This window comes from Thunnus thynnus, chromosome 24 (assembly GCF_963924715.1).
Source record: "Thunnus thynnus chromosome 24, fThuThy2.1, whole genome shotgun sequence".
Taxonomy (NCBI): Eukaryota; Metazoa; Chordata; class Actinopteri; order Scombriformes; family Scombridae; genus Thunnus; species Thunnus thynnus.
Window position 1 is genome coordinate 8061520 of NC_089540.1, and position 12496 is coordinate 8074015.

Sequence of the window (12496 nt, forward strand, 5' to 3'; positions counted from 1 at the left end):
CTGAGCCGCTCTGCAAGTGATACTGAGCCGCCTATGTTGTCTTCTTGCTTGCAGCTCACTGTTTGGATTTCAGAAGCTTCATGAAGATGGCGCCAGAACGAAGGCCCTGTTGATGAAGGTAGCAAATCTAAACTGGATGTATTTTACAACCAAGCAGCACCCTGCTCCCCGGGACTTACTCCAGCCCCTCAACTATCATGTACAGCAGTGAATTTGTGAATTTGAAGTGGCCCACTCGCAAAGGCCAGCTAGCCGCAGCCCCTCTTTTAGCTAGCCTGCTAGTTAGCTACTCTCATCCGATGAACAGCGACCCTGCACCTGCGGCTACGCGGCGTCGCTAGCCAGGATAGCCGACTAACTGTTAGCTATGGCTCCCTGGATGTAACTAGCTTGTTAACGTTAATTTGTTTGGCAACCGCCCTTCCCTGTTAGCTGGGTAGCTATTCCACACAGCGTATCCTTGTGTACCTGCTTTTGCACCACCAACAATACAACGTCGTCACGGTTTTTGACTGCTGGAAACATTGCACTTTAATGAGGAAAGTTTTATGTCGTCATGAGATTGTTTAATTGCACGTTAGACTCTCAAATCTAACCACAAACACATACGTACCCCTGTCTGGCTACAGCGTTAACTGCTACAACAATGTTGGAAGTAACGTTAACGTTGTAGCCGTTCAGCTTGCCCGACCCACGTTATTTGGTAACGTTAGCTTGTACAAGTAGCATTTGCATTGGTCTAGAGTACTGTTGTTTTTCTGACATTGCATTGCTCCACTGACTGTTCTGGTCGTGTTTTCGTTTGGAAGTCACTGTGAACGAGTTGACAAACGTTACAAGTAACGTTAATGGCTGGCTGCCTGTCCAAGATGGCGGGACATGGCGGAGTGACACCGATATCTATAAAAACCGATTTGATATGAATGTGTTGCTCCGAATCGTTTGTGTGTTGCCAAGATGTGTATTTGGTTACCCTCTGGGTCTTGGCTGTTTGTAGAGATATGTTTCACTTGCCGACTTAAGTGGTGTCAGGGTCCTTTGTTTACAGTTTTCATTACCCCTGTTTGTCTCTGCATGTGCTCTCGGACTAGTAAGCTACATGTTAAACATGCACAGTCTACCTGTGCCTAACACACTGCTGAGCTAACAAAAGCAAAGACCCCTTTTTTCTTGTGCGTTTATCTGAAAATGTGGATGGTGTAGTAAAGATGGTGCTTTTTGACAGCTCATGGTTTGAGGGGCCATCCACGAATCTGCTCGCTAGGTGGTGTGGGATACCTAGGAAGTGTAACTATTCATCTAGCTGCACAGAAGCAGCAGACAGCACTGATACACCATCATTGTTAGAGAATATGCGATGCAATAAGTGCGTTAGCCTCAAGTAAAACTGTACACTTCCTGATTTCAAATTCAGCAAGTTTATCAACATCTTAGTTTCATTTGTCTTTTGTGGAATTTTAAAGTGAATGTTAATGCAGTGGTTTAATCTGTAATTTGCTGCACCTCTTTGTATGCTGTGGTTGGGGATACTTGCATGAAAAGTTCTCACCTGCTTTCTTGAAACTGCCTGTTTGATCAGTGTCCATGTGGAATTGTTTTGCTGTTAGTGGTGTATATTATGGGGCATGTATGTTAAAAACTGTCGTCACGCAGACATGTTCACACTTAAGAGGGATTTATACTTGAATAAGGGGTTATACTGTGCATATGTCATAGCTGACGGGCACCTCCACAGAAATGTAACTCAACATTAGGGTTATAGTAGACACAGAGATAACGTGGGGACAACAAGAACTAAGATTGGTCAGCTTGAGTTGCTTGTGTTTTCTCCTACAAGTTTGTGATGGCGATTGAGACTATTGAGAGTGAGAATAACATGGAGGAAGTTGAAGAAAAACTCTCAGTAGTTGCCATAAGCCAGATCTTGCTCCATAGTTGGCATGTGTTGACAGGGTTTCCTGTTACAGTCCTACTCTTGTGGATTTGTTTTGCGGTCTGACGGTGACACCATTCAGATATGTTCGCTAACATGGCCTTTGATTTTCATACCAGATTCAGTAACAGCTAATAAAAGCCGTATTGGATTCTGGAACCAGGCAGAGCATGTGCCCAACTGGCTGTCTTTTGCCGCTTAGTCAAACCCAGCATGTGCGTACTGGACTTGACAGGATACAGTTATGTCAAGGATGCGAAAACTCTCATCATTACACCAGGCATCAGCAAAATGTGACCAATCTACACTGAATATTGTTTTGTGGTCAGTGACTAAAATGAAAACAAATGAGAAATAATGTCTTGCTTCAGATTAACTTCCACATAGATGAAAACTTGTAATCAGTCCACATAATGTGAAAGAAAAGAGAGGGCTGGTATTGAATTAGCTAATACCCAGAGTTTGGGTATTGAGAGAGGAATATGTTGGATCCATTGACTCTAAGCTATAGAAAGATGGAGGTCATGACAGTTCCCCAAAAGTGAGGCCAAAATATCTTGATCGTCCCCTGGTGGCTGGCTGCAGTATAGTTCATAAATCCCGCCCCCTCCATCTTAGCGGATGGGACATGAGCCAAACTATTAAAAAAAAGTTCACATTTTTCATACATTTTTTCCCAAAGATGATTTCTGTCATTTTTCTGTTAAGTTTGTTTTTAACTAGTTATTTAATGATATAAAGAGGGGGTGTGACGTCATGATTGACAGCTGTTCTTAAACATCCAGCAGGTGGCAGGACCGCCGAGGGGGCGTGTCATACTGCTGCCCGACTTTACGGCGCAGACTCTGGCTCTAGATAAGGTCACACAAGCAAGATGGCAGCTCCCGAAAAAGAGATATTTTGCATGGATGTATAAAGAGAACTGGATACAGCATCAGAGGCGGGGCCCCGTTCATTCCTATGAAAGTTGTGCATGAAGCCAAAAAAGTTCAACTTCTTGCGCATCTGTTCCCATAGAGCAAGCGCACTAGTGACTTACATCAGCCGAGCCGGCGATAAAACAATTCAATCACGCGGCTCTTCTAGACTTTCGAAATGTAATCGGAACAAACAGATCAAATTATGATAGTGAAATGACTCATTTTGTGGTGGTTGTGACACTCCAAAAAAATTTATCTGCTGATTCACAGACGTCTCTCTCACAATGTAAGTCTGTGGGAGAAAGTCTTTTTGGGACAGTGTGTATCATGTGATGTTGCAATTACACCATTTGGCCGCTATGTCAAATTTGCTTCAAAGCCCGGCGTCCTTCCTGTATCATGTTCTCTCTATACATCCATGATATTTTGGCTTCACTTTCGCATCGCAGTAGGAAATGGAGATATGTCGTCCGTATTTATATACAGTCAATGGTTGGATCCATAGTGAGCAGCTGAAACTAGAGAAAATCGTATGCTGATACCAGACCATCAGATAATATAGAGCACAGTAAAACACATAATGGAAATTGTTGGTGATATTTCTTGGCTTCATTAAATTCTTCCTGCTTGTATAAATATTCCATACTTGGATTAGACATATTGCATTTGTGACACATTGAATCTTAATAGTTTTCTTGTTCTCTCACTGGAGAATGGCTCATGAAAAAAAGAAGGAAATGATTCAGAATGTGGCCTCACAAGCAATTCGTCTCAACTACATTTGACTCCAGTGTCAGAGATTCAGTTCTTAAATCTTCTTAGAATTATTAAAAACGGTCAAAAGCATTAACTCTCATATTGCTACATTCTTTTACAGTGTTCAAGGTTTGATATGTTTTATATATTTACAGTTTCTGCTCATAGCCTATTAGTTTTGAGTGACTAACCTGTCTGGTACTTTGTACTGGCTGTGTTGCTGAACTGTTGCTCTACATGCAGATAACTGTGGGTTCAACATTTCTGACAGAACTAGGTCACTGTATCACCAATAACTAGGTGGCAATGACGAAACATGACAATAACTACGTGAAAGATAACCTTTTAACTTAGGTGTGCTCAGCATGGTTTTGTTTTGTTTTGTTTTCTAAGTGCCCCTTCTGCAGTCTCTGCATTGGTGATTATTTTGACACCACTGTGCCAGTAACTCCGTTAAAATGAAAAAACCCCAGTGAACTTGATCACTCCTCCGATTTCATCCCCTTCAAAATCCTAGACAACAGAAATGTCATTACATTTTTCACTCAGCTGCCCAGTTTATTATCTGTGTCTAAAATCTTTTTATGCCAAATTTATTTTTTTTGGATAAATGAATGCAGCTCTGCAGAAATCTTGTGCTAGTTTATGTTGTGAATCATTGAGAGGAAACGCTCATCTGATACTACCCACTCATACGAAAGTCCAAACAACAAGCTTTGACTTACTCACATATCACCCTTTTTTATGTTACACAGTGAGAAGGGTCCTGGGTTTGATCCTCATGCGAGTGACTGAATAACTGGTGTCTTCAGTCCCTCAGTTGCATGTTGTCCCTGTTTTTGCATGGGTTTCAACTAGGTCACAGAGATCGAGGCAAAAGACATGCATGTTAGGTATTCAGACTACTCCTGCCTTGCCCTTAACTAAGGCACTGGCTGGGGGCTGCACTGTAGCTAACCAATGCTGCTGAAAAGTTTAGATGGGTCATTTTCAGAGGACAAACTTCCCCACAGGGATTAATAAAGTATAACTTAAATAATACTAGTTGCATAGAGCCACTTACCATACAGTGTAAGTCATTAGCATGCATTCAGGACAGAGAAGATCATAGCCACAAGATGAGTTTGGTGCAATGCTTATAAGTTCAATAGCAAGGCAGTTCTCAGAAAGTGTTGCCTGTTCACTTGGAAGATTACAGCATGTAACTAAAACCGTTAGTTTCACTTTGTGTCACTTGCGGTTCTGTGGTAAACAGTATTGCCTCACCACAAGGGTGACTAACCTGGCACAAGTGACGCACGGGCATGCCTTGCCCCTGAAAACTAACAGAAGCAACAGCATAGTTGTATCACTTCACAGTTCCAGCCTTTTCTTGTACTGTTATGTGATGTGTGATAATCTGTTTCAGAACTCATTGTATTTGTTTTAGGTGGTCTAAAATGTTAATTAGGTTTATAGTAGTGTCTTCCAAGTAGCTGATCTGATGGTAAAGAACATTTCACTTAACTCATTGACTTCAACAGTGTTTCCTGTGTTGAGCATTTTTGTATTGTATTGCAGGTGTTAGCAGATCAGTAGTAACACGTTTTAGCAAAGGAGCCGTTGGTCGACAAGTGGAGCTCACATCTTGGGACAGTGTAGCCTGCATGGCCAATATGGTTAAAATTTTATATCACAGATAAAAATCACCAGACATGATTGTTGGTTTTTGGCTAATCCAGTGAATTAAACACATGCTAGTTAATGGTATATCATCAAAATGATGAAAGAAAACTTTATTATTATTGATCAGAGTGCAATTGGCAGGTCTGTTGATTGGCAACATTATCTACAATGACCTCATACATGCAGAGATATTAAATAGATAATGTGGATATCACAGCATAAACAGTATTGCAGAATCTCTGGCTGTTGACAAATTCATATCATCAGTACATAATAATCACCCCAGCCCACTTGAATGATACTCCCTAGCCCTAGCTATCCTCTTACTTGTTTGTTCTAGTTCTAAACTCATATTGGGAAGTGTAATTGCTAATAAGTGTTTTTTATAATCTATTTTAGTTTGTGTCTAAAAGGAAGTGCACATTTTTAAGTAAATCTAGATATTCTTTTAGATCTTGCTTGACACCTCGACACAGTGTTGGCTAGGCATTCCTTTCAAGTTAGTTTAGAAATTGGTGGTAGAGTTAGCAAAGAGAAAAACTGATACAACAGTACAGCGCTATTCAGAGTTTTCTCACAGTATACGAATGCGTGGTTGATAAAATAATGCTAAATTACCATGAGATGATGTGGAAATTATTGCAATGTGTTGAAGGAGTCAAGGACAGTGGCTTTTCTTCCACTGGGTTAAATATTATTAAACTATCAATCGTAACAGCAGCCTTTAAGACAAAGAGGAGGCACGATTTAAGCTTATTTACATGGTGCCCAAGTCCCAGGTAATACTATATGTGTCTCCAGAATTAGTAAGCATGATATTGCTTCCAATATCAATATCCTCCAATCCCAATATCATATTGCATATTTTCCTCACTCACATTAGATGACTGTGGAATTAATTTCTGAACACCTGGCAAAAAAAATAATGGGGAAATTACACACTGCACAGGTTGAAAAGTGTGATGACAGTGAATACTTGCAGTCAAGGGTAAGTAAGACAAATGGCACAGACAGTCCTCACTAAAGTGCTGTGTCAGCAGAGCCAGTCATTCAGACTGAAATAACTCGTGTGGTATTTTTAAATATAACTGATGTTGCTTTATCAGATTAAGGCAAACTTTGGGGTTTTCTTTGAGATTTGGTCTGTTTTGTTTAGGGCTTCTCACTTGGTCAATCAATTGTTTGGTCTACATAGAATCAACCATTTCAGTTAATCAGACGCCAAGGTGATGTCTTGATGATACTCAAAGTAGTTGGTGATTAATTTTCTTTCGATATATCTCATTAGATTGAATCATATTTGGGGGTTATGGATTGAGCACAGTGTTAATTTGACAGTTCCTCCATTGTAGCTGCCATGCACCTCTTCAAAAATGTACTGTAAGTAGGGTTGAGATGGTATAGATTATTTCTTACGGCGGTGAAAAAGCAACGTATCCCCACGGTTTGGCGGTTTACTGAACCCTGACCCCCCTACAGAAAAATATTTACAAAGTCAACAATCTTTGTAAATATAAACACACAGGCTCAGCCTGGGGTCTTGACAATGAAGCAATCCTGTCTGACGATGCAGTCTCCAACGTATAACGTAGCCTCCTAAATCTCCACTCTATTACTGTATATCACACGGTATATGCGTGAGCACATTAGACCACTGCATATGACAGTTGTGGTTGGGGAAAAAAAGAAATGTGGTGATGATGGTAATGAGCTCAACCCCGCGGTAGGCATCACCATGAGGTCGCGGTAATGCAGTTGTTGACACAGCCCTAACAGTAACTATACATCAAGGCTGCGGCTGTTACGGTGATGGAACGAAGGAACTGCAAATATTGTTATTGGTCAGCTTGGGCTGCTTGTGTTTTCTCTTACAAGCTTCTGATGCCAGTGGAGATATTTGATAGTGAAGAAAACATTAGGAAAGATGAATTCAGGCTCAGTAATGTGCTGCTTTTCATTGACACGTTTAGCAAAACCCATGCTACAAACCTGCTCACCACAGTTGTCGGTATCAGCGAGTGAGAACTGATTCTCACCTATAAATCAAAACCTACGCAGTACAGCAGGTATCTGTGTCATGTATAAATCTAGCTTTAGGGACAGTTCTTTCTCAGTCTCCCACATACTTATGTAGTATATGAACTGGAATTAACTGTATGTATAAGCTGCCACTGAGATTGTGTAGATGTGTATATGCATTTCATTTAAAATGACATTGTAAACCTGTTGGTTATAACCCTATATCCTCAGTGATAATTAAGAGGACTGCTGTCTGACTGTTGTATTTGTGTTGAAGAGTGAACATTTATTCTAAGAGGAATTTATAAACTCATGTCAAGTGAACTTGATTTTAATATAGACAATGTGAAGAACACTTTTTCCTTTAAGGTCTCCAGACACAGCTACATTACAAATCCATATCCGCTGTGTAAACATACTTAAGTAACATAGCAGCTCATCTGTCCTCAGCCACTCCATCACTCAGTGATTGGGTTGCTTAGCCTTTGTGAGTGTGTGTGTCCCTTTTTCTGTCATGGTATTTGTTGCTACACCTGCTGCATGATGTCTTGGCCAAATATTTTCAGTATCTTGATAACTATGTAAACAGCTTCTTGGCAATGACAGCACTACTCATCAAGGACAAACGAGAGGTCTTTTCTGTGTGGTTTGAAGGTGAAAGGTGATAAATGGGGCTTACATTTCAAATAATGATAACTATGAACGGCAGAAAGAGCACTCAGCTTCGGGGACCAGCTGAGTTATCTTTGATGTGATCTCATTGTGGCATTGAAGTGCCATTGTAGGTTACTCTTGGGTTTGTTTGCCTTGGTGCAGAAAGGTACATGGACTTTTGAAATCTGCGACATAAGTGTTTGGCAGTTTTGTTAAAAATGTAAAAATATATAACTTATCTTTAGTGTGTCATTGGTGATAAACGGTGACCTGCCTGCGTGATGCTCAGTGGATGCACTAGGATTGTCAGAAAATGTGGTTAAATGCGTGTGGGTGCAGGTGTGTGTACCATGCACACTAGATTCAAGAATGTTGCTTTTTAGTAAATTGGAAAAACTCAAAGTTCAGGGTATGGCCCTTAAACTCCGTAGATCTTGTAGTGTTTCCAGCTCTCAGGCACCAGCTACTTTTGTATCTCTTTTTATCAAGGCAAGAAGATCTATAATAAAAGTTTAAAAAAAAAAACCCTTGAGCACAAGTCTTATCTACAGCAAACTTCATTCCAGTCTAGGGCTGATATTTATCTACTTAAAAGAATTTGAGTCGGCTTGGCCAGAATTAGGAAGCTGACGTCAGCCATGCTGTGACTTTCAAAAGTTCAGTGTGACATTATTCTGAGATTTCTCTGTCTCTGTCTGGTTCTCTCCATGTTTCTTTTCTATGCACAATACAGAAATTAATGGTCTGACACACACACACACACACGCAGTGTTCTGAGCCTGTTTGTGTTCTCCTCAGGCTGTTCGCTGCTACGATTCGCTCATCCTTAAGGCCGAAGGCAAAGTGGAGCCTGAGTTATTCTGCCAGTTAGGCCACTTCAACCTCCTCTTGGAGGATTACCCAAAAGGTGAGTGATCTGTCCTCTTCACCTGCACTCAATTGGTTTGTAGAATCATCAACTCACTTTTTTGCTCAGAGATGCACAGTCAGTTGTTTTGTTTGATCTTCATCTTGGGTTTGACAAACACTTCGGTTTAGGGCTGCAACTAACAATTAATTTGAATAAGTAATAAATAATGATTTTCTCAATTAATCATTTTGTCTATAAAATGTCAGAAAATTTAATTTCTTAGTCATGTCCTCGAATGTCATGTTTTGTCCCATCAACTGTCCAAAATCAAAAAGATATTCAGTTTACTATCCTGTATGACTCACAAAACTTCAAATCCTCGTATTTGAGTTGTGACCAGTTTTTTTTGGCATTTTTCCTTAAAAATGACAAAAACAATAATTCAATCATTAAAATAGTTGCCGATTCAATTTTCTGCCAATCCACTTAATCTTTTGGACATCTTCCATTGACTTTGATTTTACTTTGATGTGAAGAATTATTCTCACCCTAAAATTAACCCTTCATCCTCCTCCAAAGATTTTCATATTTGTTAAGTTTAAACTTTTATTGCAACTTTAAGACAATTGTGTAGCCTGTCCTCCATGCATACGCAGTTTGAGCATCTAAGGACAGGCAGTTGGCTCCATTCCAGCTCAACGCAGCTGCTGACACTCTTTTCCTCTTTTCCTGGAGTTGTGGTGACACGGATTCATTTTCTGCTTCCCTCTCCCTTTAATTACAGCATTATCGGCATACCAGAGGTACTACAGTTTACAGTCAGACTACTGGAAGGTAAGAAGCACACACGCACGTGCCTACATGTCTTTTCTCATTCAGTCATTGATACTCTTACATCCTGTTAATTACACACCTATACACAATCTTGGTTTTCTTTCCCACACATTCACACTGTCATTCACTCACACACAGGAAGTGTCTCAGATGGGTAAGATACTGGTGTAAGGTGCGGTTTCAGGTTTCATTTCAGAGTAATTTCGAGCTTCACTCTTGTTAGATTGACACTTTGCGGTGAGACTGAATGCTAGTGGTTGGTTTTCCAGATTACTGAGCTGTACCAAGTAGCTGCAAGGTTATGTAAATATGTACAGCTCTTGTTTACAAGTACACATAGTTTCAGAGACATGCTGTAATGAGGATTGACTCACCAACCTTGGTATAAATCAGCAGTGTAGAAAATTGGCTTTTTCTACACAGATTTTTTTTGTCACCTTGACCAAATTGTAGGGGATTTATTTTTCTTTTCAGAAAGTATAATAAAATAATAATAATGAAATGTTATTTATTCATTTCACATTAGCAAATAAATGGTTTGTTATTTTAACTACTACCACTGCTGGAAGCTTGTGAATGGCTTTACAGTAGACAGTAACATGATTTCATGGTTTTCTGTTTTCAAACAGTGCATGCTGTACGCTCTCTTACTCATGTTGAAACTGTTGAAACACTGATTCTTTGTTAGTCTTTTGTATCTGTTTGATTTCCTGTCAGCATCCCTTGTTGTGCTGTAGCGATTAAAAGATGTAGCAGCTGTCTGCATCAAAGGTGTGTTGTGTTGTTGCATATGTTCCTCTTCCTGTGGGTGCACTTGTAGAGGAAGGCAAGTAGTCTTCAAAGTGTGTTTTTATTTGTTCGTGATCACATTACATCTCTCTTTGCCCCCCCCCCCCCCCAGAATGCTGCCTTTCTGTATGGCCTGGGAATGGTCTACTTCCACTATAATGCCTTTCAGTGGTGAGTACCAACTATTATTATTGATCAGTTCTACTTACGAACAGGTACAAAAGAGTAGTTCAGGTGTACTATATATTGTTAGCTTTTGTTAGCTTAAACCCACTGGACTGAGAAATCTAAATACCTGACAATTACAACTGTGCTTGAGGCATTCTGCTAACAAAAGCGCCAGACTTTTTTGTGGACAAACTTTGATTTCACAAAGTAGAGGAGAAAAAAGGAGCTAGATAATAGACACACAGCATGCAAAGACTAAATGTTTCCGTAATAAAAAGGAACATTAAATGACATTACACAATTCCACCTGGAGTTGGACGAGAGTCAACCTGTTGTTGATTTTGAGACAGAACCACATACGTCAGAAACGCTGAAACAAATCACTTGGTCTGTTGCGCAGTTTGTTGCAGATGTTAAAGCAATCCTGGTGGTAATGCAGCTGAACACACTTTACGCTTGGCAAGTAATGCACAGTAGAAAGACAGGTCCGTTCAAGAGAGTTCGCTTATCCATAGAAGAGCGCACTTGAATGTGAGACCAGTATTACATGGCTCAGTTGTAGTTTGTATATGTATGTGTGTTGGTGCCAGTTGAGAAACTGCTTTTGAGTGAAGCTGTCCCGTGTTGTTTCCATGGTAACACCACAACCAGGGAAGACTCAGTTCTGGCTGAGTTGCCAGTAAGAATTAGCCAGCTTAAACCTCAGGACAGATGAAGCGTCAGATGCAAGCATCAGCAAATACAGCTGTTGTTCTTAATGGCCACAAAGTACAGTCAGAAATTGATTTCAAGAGGTGCATTCACATCCAGCTTTTTGTGAATGCCAAGGACATTGTTTAAATTCCTGCTTGCCTGTTACCTTTCTCATAGCACCTCAGTCTTTCACCACCACAAATCTCTCTCAATGGAGAATAAGCAAATAAAGCTTGCTTGGGCCAACTTTCTGCAGCAGCATTAGTTGATTCAGCTGCCATCTGACTGTGAAGCAAGCTCAGCAAAATAAGTTAATAACAAATGGGGTACTTTGTCAGTCACTCTGGAAGCAACATCTTTAGTATTCAGTTCAAGATGGCACACGCAGTGTGACTTGAATGAGCACCGACTGACCAACAGTGCTGTAGCTTAGGTTGCGTTCACATCTGTTGTTTGGTTCCTTTGGTCCAGAACAAAGAAAAAAACATGGTTGCCTTTTGTTGGAGTTCATTTATGGTTCACACTGATTTATTAAACAAACCTGACCTCGACCTAGTCCAACAATCCAGTCTTTTTTTGTGTCTTCTTTATGTATATTTTCATTCCCTTTGTGTCTTTTTGATACCATCTTTTCTCCCTCTCTTTATCATTTTCTCCATTCCTCCTGCAGGGCGATCAAAGCATTCCAGGAGGTGCTGTACATTGACCCGGGGTTCTCCCGGGCCAAGGAGATCCACCTGCGCTTGGGTCTTATGTTCAAGGTCAACACAGACTATGAGTCAAGCCTAAAGGCAGGTTCACCCCTAAAGCTTTAATACACATTACATTTTTCATTTGACTTGACAGAAAAATGTGTTTTTTGATGTCATTTTCTCTAACTGGCTGAAATATAAATAGCAACCTCTGTTCAAATCTTATCATACAAAGAAGAACGATGTATTGTTAACATTTCTAGAGGTGGCTTCACATCGAAACACATTTATTATGAAGCACATGCAGGAAATGTTGAGTTATTATCAACAAGCTTTATGCATCAAGATTAGTTTACCTCTGCGAATGAGCGGAGCCGAACAGAAAATGGGGCTCCCACTGTGACAGTGTCATTGAGTGACTCAATGGCTCCTGGCAGCTAGCGATAAATAAAGCAGTATTATGAGCAGGGGATTGCTCTGGTGCTAAAAATTCAAGCAGTCATAAGCAAATGAACATAGCTGA

General features: G+C 40.3%; 1 protein-coding gene across 2 annotated transcripts in view; it reads left to right on the top strand.

Moving 5' to 3' along the window:
- LOC137176789 (lysine-specific demethylase 6A-like) overlaps positions 1–12496 on the top strand; it is a 35821-nt gene that overhangs the window by 269 nt on the left and 23056 nt on the right. For both annotated transcript variants that reach the window (XM_067582715.1, XM_067582717.1), the window contains exons 2-6: positions 55–118; positions 8746–8854; positions 9582–9631; positions 10533–10591; positions 11952–12072. In XM_067582715.1, the coding sequence (XP_067438816.1) occupies positions 55–118; positions 8746–8854; positions 9582–9631; positions 10533–10591; positions 11952–12072 (403 nt within the window). The remainder of the gene's footprint in view (positions 1–54; positions 119–8745; positions 8855–9581; positions 9632–10532; positions 10592–11951; positions 12073–12496) is intronic.